This window comes from Capsicum annuum, chromosome 8 (genome assembly GCF_002878395.1).
Source record: "Capsicum annuum cultivar UCD-10X-F1 chromosome 8, UCD10Xv1.1, whole genome shotgun sequence".
NCBI lineage: Eukaryota > Viridiplantae > Streptophyta > Magnoliopsida > Solanales > Solanaceae > Capsicum > Capsicum annuum.
This window is the reverse complement of record NC_061118.1, coordinates 165,400,034-165,416,016: the sequence shown is the minus strand read 5'-3', so window position 1 is coordinate 165,416,016 and position 15,983 is coordinate 165,400,034. Positions and strand designations below refer to the sequence as shown.

The 15,983-nt window shown below is 40.9% G+C and overlaps 1 protein-coding gene across 1 annotated transcript; it reads left to right on the top strand.

The window, feature by feature from the left end:
- Positions 1-1,100: 1,100 nt before the first annotated feature.
- Positions 1,101-15,916, top strand: LOC107840219 (methylthioribose kinase). The gene is made up of 6 exons (XM_016684011.2): positions 1,101-1,517; positions 2,376-2,685; positions 13,328-13,502; positions 13,620-13,821; positions 14,834-15,048; positions 15,456-15,916. Exons 1-6 carry the CDS (start codon positions 1,332-1,334, stop codon positions 15,628-15,630), a joined length of 1,263 nt encoding a protein of 420 aa, XP_016539497.1. The 5' UTR covers positions 1,101-1,331; the 3' UTR covers positions 15,631-15,916.
- Positions 15,917-15,983: the final 67 nt, after the last annotated feature.

Genomic DNA, 15,983 nt, shown 5'->3' with positions numbered 1-15,983 from the left:
CCCCTCCCCAGCCCCCCACCCCACCCTACTTAGCCCCACGCAACCCCCTCCCCAGCCCCAACCCTACTCAGCCCCTCCCCAAGCCCCCAGTCCCTCCCCCCACAATTAATTTAAATTAAATATTTTAAATGTGTAAATCATATTTAAATTAATTAATTATTTAAGTAAAATTTATTTAAATTAGTTAAGAATTTTAAATTTGATAAATTAATTAATTTAAAATTTAATTAATTTAAATAAATTAGTTAGTTAAGAATTTTAATTATTTAATTTTTTACTAATTTAAATTTTAAATTTAAATTAATTAATTAAATTAATTTTAATATTTAATTAATTTTAATGTAATAATTTTTTTATTTTTTTAATTTTTTTATTTTAAAAATGATTATTCAAATTTTTCTACAATTTATAAATTTTTCTTATTTAATTAAATTAATTTTAATATTTAATTTATTATGTAGCATTTTAAAAATGACTTGAAATTTAATGTAATACTTTTTCTATTTTTTTTTTAATGACGTGGTAAGCGTGACTGACGTGACAACTGACGTGGGAGAGAATGTGTTACATTCACCAAAAAAAAGGTTTAAAATATTATTTTTCAGTAGATTCAGGAGTCTAGATGACAAACATAAAGTAAAGTGTCCAACTTACAAAACCTACGTACTAAAAGGGTGCAGGAGTTCATTTCTCCCGTTAAATAACATTCTACAAATGGAAACAACAAAATACTTGGCTGCTGATGATTTATATCACAATTTAAGCTCTATACACAGACGCAAAGGCTCTAAAATTTACACAATCATATCACTTATTATTGGATTACAGGTAATTCTTCTAAAACATTAACTAATATGATAAAAATTTAACCAATATACTACCACCAATTACTAATATTCATTAGTCTTAATAATTTTTTATTACACTTATGAAATAGTACTCCTTTTATCTATTTTTATTTGTCCATATAAATTATAAATTAGTAAATGATAGGAGTAATTTTATTAAATTAAAATATAATAAAATTAACTAGATAAATATTAAAAAATGAGTAAGTAAAAATGTACATTATAATATTACTATGTTACAAAGCTTATAACAGTGAGAAATATTAGGAATCTCCTATGCTATCCCATGAAATATGACCAGGTACAATGTAACAATGAAAACTCAAATATAGGGATGGTAGGTGGATGTGTTGTTGAGATTCACGTCAACTAAAATCATTTTCAACGACTATATATTTCTGACGTAATACAGGAGCCGCAAAATAAGCAGCATTTTTCTCCTCTCCCAAATAATAATACTCCGTTCCAAATAATCCTGTTTCCATGGCATCCGATGGGTTCAGGCCGTTGGACGAGAAGTCACTGGTGGAGTACATAAAAGCAACTCCTTCTTTGGTTTCAATTTTGGGCGATCAATTTGATAAACTTGAAATCAAAGAAGTCGGTGATGGAAATCTCAACTTTGTCTACATTGTTCTTGCTCCCTCTGGTTCCATTGTCATCAAACAGGTCCCCCTACATCTATTTTCTGCCAGTACTATAATTTTATTTGTATTAGTATTTTATAATCACGTTGTCCACGCCAGCTTTCTCGTGTCTTGACTAAATCAAGCAATACCTGCCACCCCTAGTATCTTTCTGTGTCAAACAATTGAACTTTAAACTTCAATCCACTTCTCTGACCACTAGCCATAGCCACACCCTTGGGTGCGTAATTATTCGTTGATCTTTTAGTCCACTCGCAGTCAACGGGCTATGCAGTGTTCAAGTTTTTCAGATTAGGGATTACCAGCTAATGATTTAATAACTATCTTTGTAGTCCCAGAATCTTTCAGTTTATGCGACGGTTTAGTGAGGCTACTATGAAATATTTACTGCTCTTCTATTCTGGTTCATGGTTTCTCTTGGCTATATGGTTCATCCGGAGAGATTGAGCTAAACGCTCTTATCAATGCACAAATGTATAACTCCCAGGAATTTCAATTGCGCTCATATTCATTACCGTAGATATTGGGATCAAGCTTTCCCCGGCCCCTTCTCATCAATGGACTACTGACGTATACGAAGGAGTGCGGTTCGTTCGAGAAATTCCTACCATCGAATATGATCTACTATTATTTCTTACTCGACCATTAATTTTTTTTCTTTTAAGAAAAAGGATTCCAACAACAAAACGGCTTCGCTACAAAAAGAGAATTTCTATCCGTATTGAATTGTATCATTTTATTTCTGCAATTAAGTGTTAAGGCTTGATGTTTTGTATTTCTCCACAATCACTGTATTATTATGTGATATATGAGCAATTAAATGGATTTCTGAAACTTATAAATCTCCACATTGGTTTCTAAATGGCGATGTTGTATGCAGGCTCTTCCTTATATTCGATGCATAGGAGAGTCATGGCCAATGACAAAAGAACGTGCTTACTTTGAAGCCACCGCACTGAAAGAGCATGGTCGTCTGTCTCCTGAACACGTACCTGAGGTTTACCATTTTGACAGGACTATGTGTTTGATCGGTATGCACTACCTTGAACCTCCTCATATTATATTGAGGAAGGGATTGATTGCTGGGATCGAGTATCCATTGCTTGCACAAGACATTTCAGACTACATGGCAAAGACTCTTTTCTTCACCTCCCTGCTTTATCTTACAACAACGGATCACAAACGTGCAGGTGAGTCATAGTTGGTTGGTCTATGATTATGTTTGTTTCAATGGTTAAGCTGTATTAGCAAAGATAAGCAATAAAGTGGAAGTTGTATACACTTATGGTAAAAAAGGTATATTGGTCGTAAAGCATGTGCTCTGGTTTCTCCTTGTTTAGTAAAAGTTGTATGCTGCTTGGGGGCACTTATTAGAAATCAGAGTTTGACGGGGAGAGATTTTCACTTTTATTGACAAAGTTCATCTGGTGAATTACAGTTTAGCTGGTTCTTATTTGAATGTACAGTGACGATCTCTGTGTCAGCAAGCTTGTAGTCTCTGTCATTTATAGCCATGGTAATAGATATTGCCAATTCAAATCTGGATCCTTTAACTCATTAGTATATTTTAACTTGCTCATCTCATCTTCCATGTTAAGGAAAGGGAAACATCGGTGTGGCATTGCCGCACTTGCCATCAATCACAACTTGCTTTTGTGGTGCATTCTGACTGATTGTTTTTCATGTTGCTGTCCACGTCTTTTATTGAGGATGAGTATTGTTGATCAAAGTTTCCAGGGAGATTCTCTGGAGGTGCTTGGAGGCTAGAGGGGTGCCTTTGGCGTACACTAGGTCGATTCAGGATATGTAAGATGGCGCGAAGACTCGTGTGCGGACGGTATGATGAGATTCGGAGCACTTTCCTTTTTTGACAGGGTTGCACCATGGATCGACTCTTAGCCTGTTTTTATTTGTCTTGGTGATGGATGTTTGACGCTTGTTCCTGAACTGGTCTGTTTCATCTTTTTAGGTTTATGCTCTACCCCGGGTAAAGATCCGCCCGATTTGGATTTATACATATAGGACAAATGCTCCCATTACCATTTCTTTTTGTATTTCTCCATTTTCCCAATTCATTTTATACAAGTATTTATTAGAGTTAAGATAACTTTGCTTGACAATTAGGATCTCTTTACAAAGAAAAAATATGAATAGCAATCATAGATATCTTACCAATCCAATTGGTTTTTTTCTAAACAGAGCCTGGATACTTCATTTTTTTAGTCCAACCACCACCACCACCAACAAACCCAGTGAATTCCCACCAAGTGGGGTCTGGGGAGGGTAAAATGTACGCAGTCCATACCACTACTTTCGAAAAAGTAGAGTGGCTATTTCCGATAGACCCCCAGCTCAAGATTAAGAATAGTTAACACGGTCCTAGTAATACCCGAAGCAGAATGATGGCATAACCGAGATAAGAAATGAGAAATAATACAATAGAGCTAAGAGAGCCATGAAAATAAGAGCAATACGAAAGTAAACAACAGTAAATAAGAAATAATAAAAGGCCACCCCCTCGTAGTAATATACACTAACGGCTCCTACCAGTGAGCACAGTCGTAAGCTTACTAAGCCGGCTATACCAGAGCTCTCTAACTACTAGCTATAACCCGCACACGCATTAACCTTCTACCTTAATCCGCGACCTCCACACCTTTCTATCTAGAGTCATGTCCTCAGAAAGCTGTAACAGCCCCATGTCTTGCCTAATCACTTCTCTCCAATATTTCTTCGGCCTACCTCTACTCCTCCTGAAACCATCCAAAGCTAGCCTCTCACACCTACGAACTGAGGCATCTGTGCCCCTCTTCATCACATGCCCAAACCATCTCAGCCTTCCTTCCCGCATCTTGTCCTCCACCGAAGCCACTCCCACCTTCTCCCGGATAATCTCATTCCTAACTCTATTTCCTCTAGTAAGTCCACACATCCAACGCAATATTCTCATTTCCGCTACCTTCAATTTTTGGATGTGGGAGTTCTTGACTGGCCAACACTCCACACCATACAGCGTGGCCGGACGAACTGCCACTCTGTAGAACTTGCCTTTAAGCTTTAAGGGCACCTTCTTATTACACAGCACTCCCTAGGCGAGCCTCCACTTCATCTAACCTGCTCCAATACGTTTAGAGACATCCTCATCAATCTCACCATTCTCCTAGATCATAGACCCAAGATACTTAAAACTATCCTTTTTACAAACATCCTGGGAATCCAACCTCACCACCACTCCATCCTACTGCTTCGAGTCACTAAACTTGCATTCCAAACACTCCGTCTTGGACCTACTCAACCTAAACCCCTTAGATTCGAGGATTTACCTCCAAACCTCCAATTTTTTATTCACACCCCCCCGCGTCTCATCAATTAGCACTACATCATCTGCAAATCACATACACCAAGGCACCTCATCTTGAATACTCCGTGTCAACATGTCCATCACCAGCGCAAGCGCAAACAAAAATGGGCTGAGAGTCGATCTCTGGTGCAACCCTGTCTCTACCGGGAAATGATCAGAGTCTCTTCCCGCCGTCCTCACCTGAGTTTTTCCTCCCTCATATATGTCCTTAATCACTCTGATGTACGCCATCGGGACCCCTCTCACCTCCAAGTATCTCCAAAGAACCTCCCTCGGGACTTTGTCATAAGCCTTCTCCAGGTCGATGAACACCATGTGTAAATCCCTCTTCTTTTCCTTATACTTCTCCACCAATCTTCTCACCAGGTGGATTGCCTCTGTCGTCGAGCGACCAGGCATAAATCCAAACTGATTCTTCGAAATGGACACGACTCTCCTCAATCTCCGCTCAACCACCTTCTTCCAAATCTTCATAGTGTGACTCAACAACTTAATACCCCTACAGTTGTTGCAACTCTGAATGTCACCCTTGTTTTTGTACAACGGAATCATCGTACTCCATCTCCAAGCCTTAGGCATTTTTGCAGACTTGAAAATGCCATTAAATAAATTAGTCAACCAGGTCAAACCAACTCCACCAGAAAAGTTCCAAAGATCCACCGGAATTTCGTCAGGCCATGTCGCCCTGCCTCTCCGCATGCTATGAATAGCTTCTCTGACTTCCTCAACCTTAAAACGTCTACAGTAACCGAAATCCCGATTATCCTCCGAGTGCTCCAGCTCCCTTAGCTCAATGCTTCTGTCCCCCTCATCGTTCAATAAACCATGAAAATACTCCTGCCATCTCTTCTTAATGTGGACATCCTCCACCAAAACTCTCCCATCCCCCCCTTAATGCACTTCTCTAGATCGAGGTCACGACCCTTTCGCTCCCTAGCTTTAGCCAGCCTATACAATCTCTTTTCCCCGCCTTTCTCCTCTAACCCTGCATACATGCTCTCAAACGCTGCTGTCTTAGCCGCCGTAACTGCTAACTTGGCCTCCTTCCTCGCTACTTTGTACACCTCCCTATTCACCCGCTTCTCCTCCTCATCCTTACTCTCAATAAACTTAACATACGTCCCCTTTTTACTCTCCACTTTCTATTTAACTTCTTCATTCCACCACCAGTCCCCCTTATGCCGTCCTGTCCGACCCCTCGAAACACCTAACACTTCTTTTGCAGTCTCTGTGATGCAACTGGCAGCCTTATCCCACATAACATCCACCTCCCCACTTAATCCTAGGTCGGCCCTCCCCGACCCTTCTCTTTTTGGTTATCAAGTCCATCACCAGAAGCCTGTGCTGGGTCGAAAGATGCTCACTCGAGATGACTTTACAGTCTTTACAAAAAACCCTATCCTCCTTCCTAAGCAGCAAAAGTCAATCTGCGTCTTGTTTATCGCGCTTCGGAAGGTAATCAAGTGATCCTCTTTCTTCATAAAACTCGAGTTCACAACCACCAGCCCAAAAGCCCTTGCAAACTCCAATAGCGCAGCTCCTTCCACATTCCTATCATCGAAACCAAAGCCTCCATGCACATTGTCATAGCCTCCCGGTAAAACCTCAATGTGCCCATTAAAGTCCCCTGCTATGACAATCTTCTCCGAGCTAGACACGCTTCTCACCACCTCGTCCAAAGCCTCCCAAAAACTCGCTTTCACCTCCTCATCCAAGCCCGTCTGCGGCGCATAAACACTACACACATGCAAAGTAAAACCCCCGACGACCAGCTTAATGGTCATTAGCCTATTACTGACCCTCCTAACCTCCACCACCTGCCTTCTAAGATCCTCGTCCACTAAGATGCCCACTCCATTCCACCGCCTCTCACTCCCTGCGTACCACAGCTTGAACCCATCCACATCCCTAGCCTTAGATCCCACTCACTTAGTCTCCTGAACACACGCAATATTAATCCTCCTCTTCTCTAGGATCTTCACCAGCTCAACGGACTTACCTTGGAGGGTCCCTATATTCCAAGACCGTACCCTAAACTTATCCTCTCTCGCCTCTCGCCTACCTCTACCACCCCTCACCGAACCAGCCCTACCGCCCGGCCTAGACCCCACACCCGCCCCTGCCCTCCCCTCTTCACCCCTCCCGAAACTAACCCCCGCCCTAGCCCCCTCGGACATGACCGTACTCCACCATCAACCCCCAAAGCCACTACACAAAAGTCGGAACAAAGCCCCAAACAGACAGGCAAACAAACAAGGCAAAAACAGGACAAAAAACTGTCACGCACAAAACTTAGTCCAACCAAGCCAACAATAAATTATTCTAATTGATAATAGTAATATGAATCCCCTCATAAATGGATCTAATTGCATTTCACGCTCTAAATTTTTGATGATTCAATTTATCGTTTTATCATTCTTGTAACGTATTCAACGGGAGATGCCTTGGTGTATGTTATTTGCCGATGATGTTGTATTGACTGACGAGACTCGGGAAGGAGTTAATGATAATTTGGAGGTTTAGAGATAAATCTTTAAGTCTAAAGTGTTTAGGTTGAACAAGACCAAGACGGAGTACTTGGAATGTAAGTTTAGTGATTTTTTGCATGAGGCTGACGTGGTAGTGAAGCCGGATTCTCAGGCCATTTAGAAGAGGGAGAGTTTCAAGTATCTTGGGTCTATGATTCAAGGTAATGGTGAGATTAACGAGCATGTCACGCACCGTATTGGTGCAGGGTGGTTGAAATGAATTCTCGCTTCGGGAGTCTTGTGTGATAAGTAGGTGCCTCCAAGCTTAAAGGTAACAGAGTGACAATCCGACCAACTATGTTGTATGAAGCGGAGTAACGGAGATGAGGATGTTGCGATGGATGTGTGAACTTACCAGGAGGGATAGAGTTAGCAATGAGATTGTTCGGGAGAAGGTGGGAGTGGCTTCGGTGGAGGACAATATGCGAGAAGTAAGGCTGCGATAGTTCAGGCATGTGATGAGGAGGGGCACGTATGCTCGAATACAGAGGTGTGAGAGACTGACTATGGATGGTTTTAGGCGGGGTAGAGATAGGCCGAAGAAGTATTGGATGGAGGTAATTAGGCCTGACATGAAGTAGTTATAGCTTACGGAGGACATGACTCTTGATAGGAAGGTGTGGAGGATCCGGATTAGGGTAGAGGGTTAGTAGGTAAAGTACGTCCACAATAGTAGGGAGGAGTGCTTTGTTTGTACCTGTGCCTGTAGTTTCTTCTAGTTTCTTGTTCGTGGTGTTTCTATGATTTTTGTAAAGGTAGTTTATAGTATTACCTTTTGGGTGTCTTGTTTCCTTTATTATCTAGAGGTGTGATATTCCGTTTTGTTGTTTGCTTTTATGTTTTTTGTTTGTTATGCCGTTATCTGTCTTGAGCCGAGGATCTATCAAAAACAACTTCTCTATGTCATATGAGGTAGTGGTATGGACTGCGTATACTTTAACCCCCAGACCTCATTTTGTGGGAATACACTGGGTATGTTGTTGTATTATAGTTAATCAAAACATTAGAAACCACTTCATGATCAAATCTGAAAGTTGGTTGAGCTATATTTTCCTTTTTCATATCTTATTTTTGACAACACAATGGTGTCTGGGCCTGCTTGGACATACTTCAACTATTTCACTGTACCTGCTAAGTTGGTTTAACTATCTTGTCAGAATTGGTTCAAGTCCTTACAAGTGTTTACAATACTGCAAGTTCAAGTGTATGATCTTTTGTACTATTAAGGGGTCGTTTGGTTGGGAAATAGTTATCCTAAGATAATTAATCCCGGGATTACTCAGGATAACTTATTCCACCATACATATGGGATAACTTATCCCATCACTATGGTGTAAATGGTACCACCAACCAAACATGGAATAAAATGATCCTTTATTTTATTTCGGGACTACTTATCCCTTATACCTCACACCAAATGACCCCTTATAGGTCTTGAGCTTCAAAGCTTAATATTGATGGACACGAAAAAGGAGAACAAAAGGGAAAGTACAAAATGTAGGTTAAAATAGCTGAGATTCTGATTCAATGACATTGGAATTAGAATTACAATTATTTATACAAGTTCAGTGATAACGCTCAACTTACACGTCAATTTAGTGCAAGGCGGTCGTTGTCAATATATTTTCCCAACTAGGAGTCGGGATCGAATCCACGAGAAACAATGTGAGTGGCAATTGAGTAACTTCGAAATGATAGCTACTAGCTAAGTTCAAACCTATGGTACATATTTTGGGGGATTTTCAATCTTTTCGAATGTGAACGCAATTCTTGGGCTTCTAGGGGACTAATTTGAGACTAAGAATGGATTAGATGGTAATCAATAAGGAAAGGATCTTGGGGTTATGCTTTTCTAAGGGTAAATTAGTATGTGCGGATACATGAATGTAGCATCCAATATAAGTTAATGCATGAGTGGGTAGGCTAGGTTAGAGGGTTTCGATGTTAGCTTTTCAACAAAACATCAAAAATGTCACCCATGGATTCTTTCGAATACCTCATGGGTGTTGCCAACAATTTCGCCCAAAACCTCAATTGGACATCCCTATTTCTATGATGATGCCCAAGTTATAGTCAACCTCAAAATCACCCTTATGTCTAACATAGTAAAAATTAGCGAACTATGCCTATAAATTGTCTACTATTGCCTAGGTTCCCACATCCCTCTTTCAAGGATGAGGTGGGTTCCAAAAGTTCACCCGAACCTTTTTTTCAAGGATGGTTTGAGCTTTCCAGAGCTTGTGATTTTCATCCATCAAACCCATTTGGGTATTTGGGGCTTTCACCCACAAATCCCAACCAATTTAATCAAGCAATAGTAGAACCTATCAACATTAACTAAGAATTTGTGCTACAATTATAACCCACACACTTGCACCCTAATCAAGCATAACCCCAAGAGGTAGATCTAACAAATCATAAAGATAATAAACCCAAATAGACCAAGATTTCCATCAAAGTTATTCATGAAAAATAAAGATAGGACAAACCACACATCAAACTCAAATGAATCTTCAATGGAAGAAGCCAAATCTACACTTTGGAGTTCCGCTAATTAATTCTTGCCTCAAATTAGTACAAATTTAAGGTCCAAGCTCCAAGAGATTACAAACCCTCAACTAAACTAAGGATGAATAGTGGCTAGATAAAAGATGGTGAAAATGAGCTAAAATCCCCTATTTAAGCCTCAATTCCACATTTTCCCAATATTACAAAAATGTCACCTTGCTCTTGATATGCTTAAGCAGATGGAGAGCAGGTGGAAAGCAGATGCAAAGCAGATGGCCCTTTACTTTCACATTTGACTTGAAAGAATTGCTCATCTTCCCTTTTCAACTTTTCCTACACAAATGAGCATTAAGTATGAGATAAATATCAAATCAACGGAAATCAATGAAAAAAAGCATGATTAGAAAGTCGTCAAATGACGGTTTATCATTCAGCTAATCACCCAACTGTACTAACAACCATATCTGGAGTTCATTAGTAACTGCGAGGTCCAAAGTGTAATATCTAAAACTTCTCCCTCTCGTTTATTTTAAACCAGTCACCCACACTTTTCATTTCAATTGCAGTACAACACCTCAGGACTCACGTACACTCACTCATACCATTTACTCTCAGTTAGACACTTGTCTTTCTGCTGAGACGAGTACGACCTGACACCAAAAGAAAAGAAGAAGAAGGATTAGAAACGAGTCGTAGTTGTATATTTCCGTGTCTTCAATTCTTGGGACTCGGCTAGTCTCTTCAATATATCTTGTTAGGGGTGTTATGCAACTATTTTGGTTGAAAGTTAAAGTTCAAACTGACAAACCCAGTACTGCTGGACATTTGTAGATGGCTATTGAGATTTAACACCTGATCAAATTCACATGGCTAAATTAATTTTTTCCGATCTTGAGCACATTCCTTGTAGTTCAGAAACTCATTCAACTTTCATATGAGTTCAATACGGGAGAATTACATTCTTTTAAAAAAATCGGGGAGAATTGCATATACTTTTCTTGAGGTTTTGACATGCGACACATTCTTCTCAGTTCTCCCTTGGTTTTATACATATTTGCATACCTCTTTTAATCAGTCAGCCTTATAAGGGTGTATGTATATGAGTAGCTTCTGTTAGCTCATTCCCAGAACCAATTCAACAACAACAACAACAACAAACCCAGTGTATTCCCACTTAGTGGGGTCTGGGGGGAGTAAGATGTACGCAGTCCATACCTCTTACCTCTGATGAAGTAGAAAGGCTGTTTCCGAAAGACCCCCGGCTCAAGTCACGAGATATCACACAAACACATAGTACAGCACAGAAGCAGATGACATAACATAGTTACGGCACCCATAAGGAATATAAAACAGAGTAAAGCAGGAATGCAGGAATATAAAGCAGAGGAAAGCACACATATTCGTAATAAACATGGAACACGGAACACGGAACATTGAATACGGAATCATAACAGGAATACACCCCCACCAATTAATTTCCTACACTAGCGACCCGAACTGGCCCTAATCCTCTGCCGTAATTCGCATCGTCCAGACCTTCCTATCTAGGGTCATGTCCTCGGTGAGCTGTAACTGTTCCATGTCCCGCCTAATCACCTCACCCCAGTACTTCTTCGGTCTACCCCTACCCCGTCTAAAACCATCCAACGCTAGCCTCTCACACCTACGGACTGGGGCATCCATGCCCCTCCTCTTCACGTGTCCGAACCATCTCAATCGTGCTTCCCGCATCTTACACTCCACTGAAGTCACACCAACCTTCTCCCGGATAGTCTCATTCCGAACTCTATCCCCTCGGGTCAGTCCACACATCCAGCGCAACATCCGCATTTCTGCCACCTTCATTCTTTGGATGTGGGAGTTCTTAACTGGCCAACACTCCGCTCCATACAGCAAGGCCGGACGGACTACCACCCTATAAAATTTGCCTTTAAGCTTGGGCGGCACCTTCTTATCACACAGCACCCTCGATGCGAGTTTCCACTTCATCCATCCCGCCCCAATACGGTGCGAGACATCCTCGTCAATCTCACCGTTACTCTGGATCACGGACCCGAGATACTTGAACTTATCCCTCTTCCCTACCTCCTGTGCTTCTAGCCTCACTACTACCTCATTCTCCCGCCTCACGTCATTAAACTTACATTCCACATACTCTGTCTTGGTTCTGCTCACCCTGAACCCTTTAGACTCCAGAGTTTGCCTCCACAACTCTAATTTGTCATTCACACCCCCTCGAGTCTCATCTATCAGGACTACATCGTCTGCAAAAAGCATACACCACGGCACCTCCCCTTGGATACGCCGCGTCAACACATCCATTACTAACGCAAACAAAAAGGGACTAAGAGTAGATCCCTGATGCAATCCTGTCAGGACAGTGAAATGCTCTGAGTCTCCTCCCGCCGTCCTCACCTGGGTTTTCGCTCCCTCATACATATCCTTAATTACTCTGATATATGCCTGCGGTACTCCACTCACCTCCAAGCATCTCCAAAGCACTTCCCTGGGGACTTTGTCGTACGCCTTTTCTAGGTCGATGAACACCATGTGCAGATCCTTCTTCCTCTCCCTATACTGCTCCACCAACCTCCGTACCAGGTGGATTGCCTCCGTCGTCGAGCGGCCGGGCATAAATCCGAACTGGTTTTCCGAAATAGACACTATCCGTCTCAGCCTCACCTCGACTACTCTCTCCCAGATCTTCATAGAGTGACTCAGTAACTTAATCCCCTATAGTTATTGCAACACTGAATGTCCCCCTTATTCTTATAGAGGGGGATCATAATACTCCACCTCCACGCCTCGGGCATCTTTGCCGTCCTGAAAATTTCATTGAACAATGCAGTCAACCACCTTACACCAGCCTCTCCAACGAACTTCCAAAACTCCACCGGTATCTCATCCGGCCCCGTCGCCCTACCCCTTCGCATCCTGCGGACTGCCTGTCTAACCTCGTCTACCTTAAAACATCTACAATAGCTAAAATCCCAACACTCCTCTGAGTGCTCCAGTTCCCCTAACACAATAGCTCTGTCCCCCTCGTCATTCAAGAGCCTATGAAAGTACGACTGCCATCTCTTCTTTATGTGGCCATCCTCCACCAACACTCTACCGTCCTCCCCCTTAATGCACCTCACCTGATCGAGGTCACGACCCTTCCTCTCCCTAGCCTTAGCGAGTCGGAACAACTTCTTCTCCCCTCCTTTCCCCTGTAACCCTGCATACAAGCTCTCAAAAGCGGCCGTCTTAGCTGCCGTGACCGCTGACTTCGCCTCCTTCCTCGCTAGCTTGTACTCTTTCCTGTTTACCCGCTTCTCTTCTTCGTCCTTACTTTCCACCAACTTAGCATACGCCTCTTTCTTGGTCTCCACTTTCTTCCCCACCTCTTCATTGTTATTTCCATTTGATTTTGACTTAAATTCATTTTTGCAGTTGCTGAATTTTGTGGAAACGTCGAGTTGTGTAGGCTCACTGAGCAGGTTGTCTTCTCGGACCCCTACAAGGTGTCACAATATAATCACTGTACATCTCCTTATCTTGATGCTGATGCAGAGGCAGTTCGCAACGATGATGTTTTGAAGATTGAAGTTGCTGAGCTTAAATCCAAGTACGTTTGTGAGTCTTAGAAGATGTTGCTTTAGAGCATCCAACTGATCTGCTTGACTTTTATATGTTTTTGTCTCTATAAGGAAACTCACGACAACCTTTATGTGATACTTTGTAGGTTTTGTGAGAGAGCCCAAGCTCTCATACATGGCGATCTCCATACTGGTTCTTTGATGGTCACTCACGATTCGACTCAAGTAATTGACCCAGAATTTGCTTTCTATGGGCCAATGGGTTTTGATATTGGAGCATTTATTGGAAATCTAATTCTGGCGTACTTTTCCCAAGATGGACACGCGGATCAGGCCAATGACCGCAAGGTATATCTGCTGCAATATTTGCCTTTCCGTTATCTGTTTTTAATTATTGCGATCTCCTTGTTACATTGTAGAGGTCTTTGTCCCCCTTTTTGTTTTTTCTCCTTGTCCATGAATCTCTCGTCCTTAATTTCTGTGATTGCTGTTCTTGGATTAGAGTTGTATATGGCTTGCACCTCCTCAGATGTTGTAACACCAGATCAAACAATCTGGATAAAGTTGAGGTGCTGTGAGGCTGCTTAGAGTTGTATATGGCTTGCACCTGGTCAGATATATGTCCTAATTCCAGAAACCAGTTAAAGGAAAAAAGAAGAAAAGAACATGTCCTGATGCCAAATTGATTCATCATGAGAAATTGAGGCTTGTCACTAGGTTGCTTTTCCAAAGATATGATTGTAAATTTAAATGTTCGTCTAGAGAGTTCAACGAGTTCATAAATTTCTTCGAGATTTCAATGAGTTCATAAATTTCTTCACAGCTAATAAGTGTTCCGAATGTTTTCTTTTCAAGTGTTAACTCAGTTTCTTGACTTTTAAATTCTTTAAACTTGCTCAAATTAACTTCCTGTGAGATGAAAGATCCTTATATAACCTTCATATGCTGATGAGTTCTGCAATGATCGAGGATGGAAAGAAACTATCTGCATAGAAGATTCACTGATAAATCAGGTTTGTTTTAGGGTTTATCTCAGTGATCGGGTACAAAAGTTAACAGGTCACACACTAGTCCCTACAGTGAAGGTTTTAAATAGGGGGATTAAAAAAAAAAAGAGAAATGAGAACGGGCCACCTTTATTTTCCTTTCACGTCTTTTCTCCTATTGCTTCTTGCTTAAATTTTAGTGACGAGCTCCTCATCTCATTAGTTTTTGTATAAGATTTTTTTTTTGGCGAGGACATGTTGATGCGATTATGGATTGGTAGATTTGACATTTGTTTCTTTCTTAAATATTTGCAAAGTCAAGAATACACTGACGTAGTTTTTGTGTACTTACTCGTGAACTTGTTTGTTTCCAGTCATATAAAGTTTGGATTTTGAAGACAATAACAGAGACTTGGAACCTCTTTCACCAAAAATTTCTTGCTCTCTGGGATGAACACAAGGATGGTCCTGGTGAGGCATATCTTCCTGAAATATACAATAATACTGGGCTTCAACAACTGGTAAAGCAGAAATACATGAAAGAACTCTTTGAGGACACCCTTGGATTTGGTGCTGCTAAAATGATAAGGTGATTGGTGAATTCTTTTTCTAATCATGGTTCTAACGCATGTTTTCTCTCTGTCCTCTTCTGTTTTTTTTAATTGAAAAAATTTAACAACGCCTGCCCAGTGAAGAAAGCAAGTAGCTTGATTCCCACGACAATTTTTGTAACTCAGACGGCACTAAGTTGCTCAAGGAACTTATGTGTGTGCACGTGTAATTATGTATAGACATGTATGTGTATGTTTATTTATAGGTGGACAAGATACAATGCCGTCTAATGCCAAAAAAGTGTTCTTTTAGGAAAAATATACATTCATTTCAAGCAACTGTGCTTTGTTCTGGGATTCAAGAGCAATGTGCTTCTTAATCCCAAGAAAGTTGTGAAGTCTTGGTGCATGTGATTGAAATTCTTGTTTTGTTATTATTACACAGGAGAATAGTTGGGGTAGCTCATGTGGAGGATTTTGAATCAATCAAGGATGTTGCCAAACGAGCTGATTGTGAACGACAAGCGCTTAACTGTGCAAAAAAGCTTCTGAAAGAAAGGCGAAACATTAAGAGCATTGAGGAAGTTGTTTCCACAATTGAGCAAGTCCATTTGCAGTAATGTGAAGTTAACATGGATGATGCAACATGTTGGCCTTTTGACAGAGAGTTGATATGTTTGCTTTTTGACTAAGCATCCTGGAGTCTATTAGGTATACAAAATGCATATTGATAAGAAATAATCTCGTTTTATTTAGTGCAAGTTGCATGTCAGTTAAACGATTGTACTATGGCGGATCTTCTCTTTCAGTTCTGTTAGGGGTTAAACTATCTTGGTTAAACAAAGGTTGAGTTTTCTTTGTTCAATAGTCATTCTATTGATGGAAGAACATTATCGTTTCCAGTTATACTTCAGCTCCAACTTCATATTTTGCACATTCTACAGTTGATCTCGGTAACTCCAGCAAGCAGCAC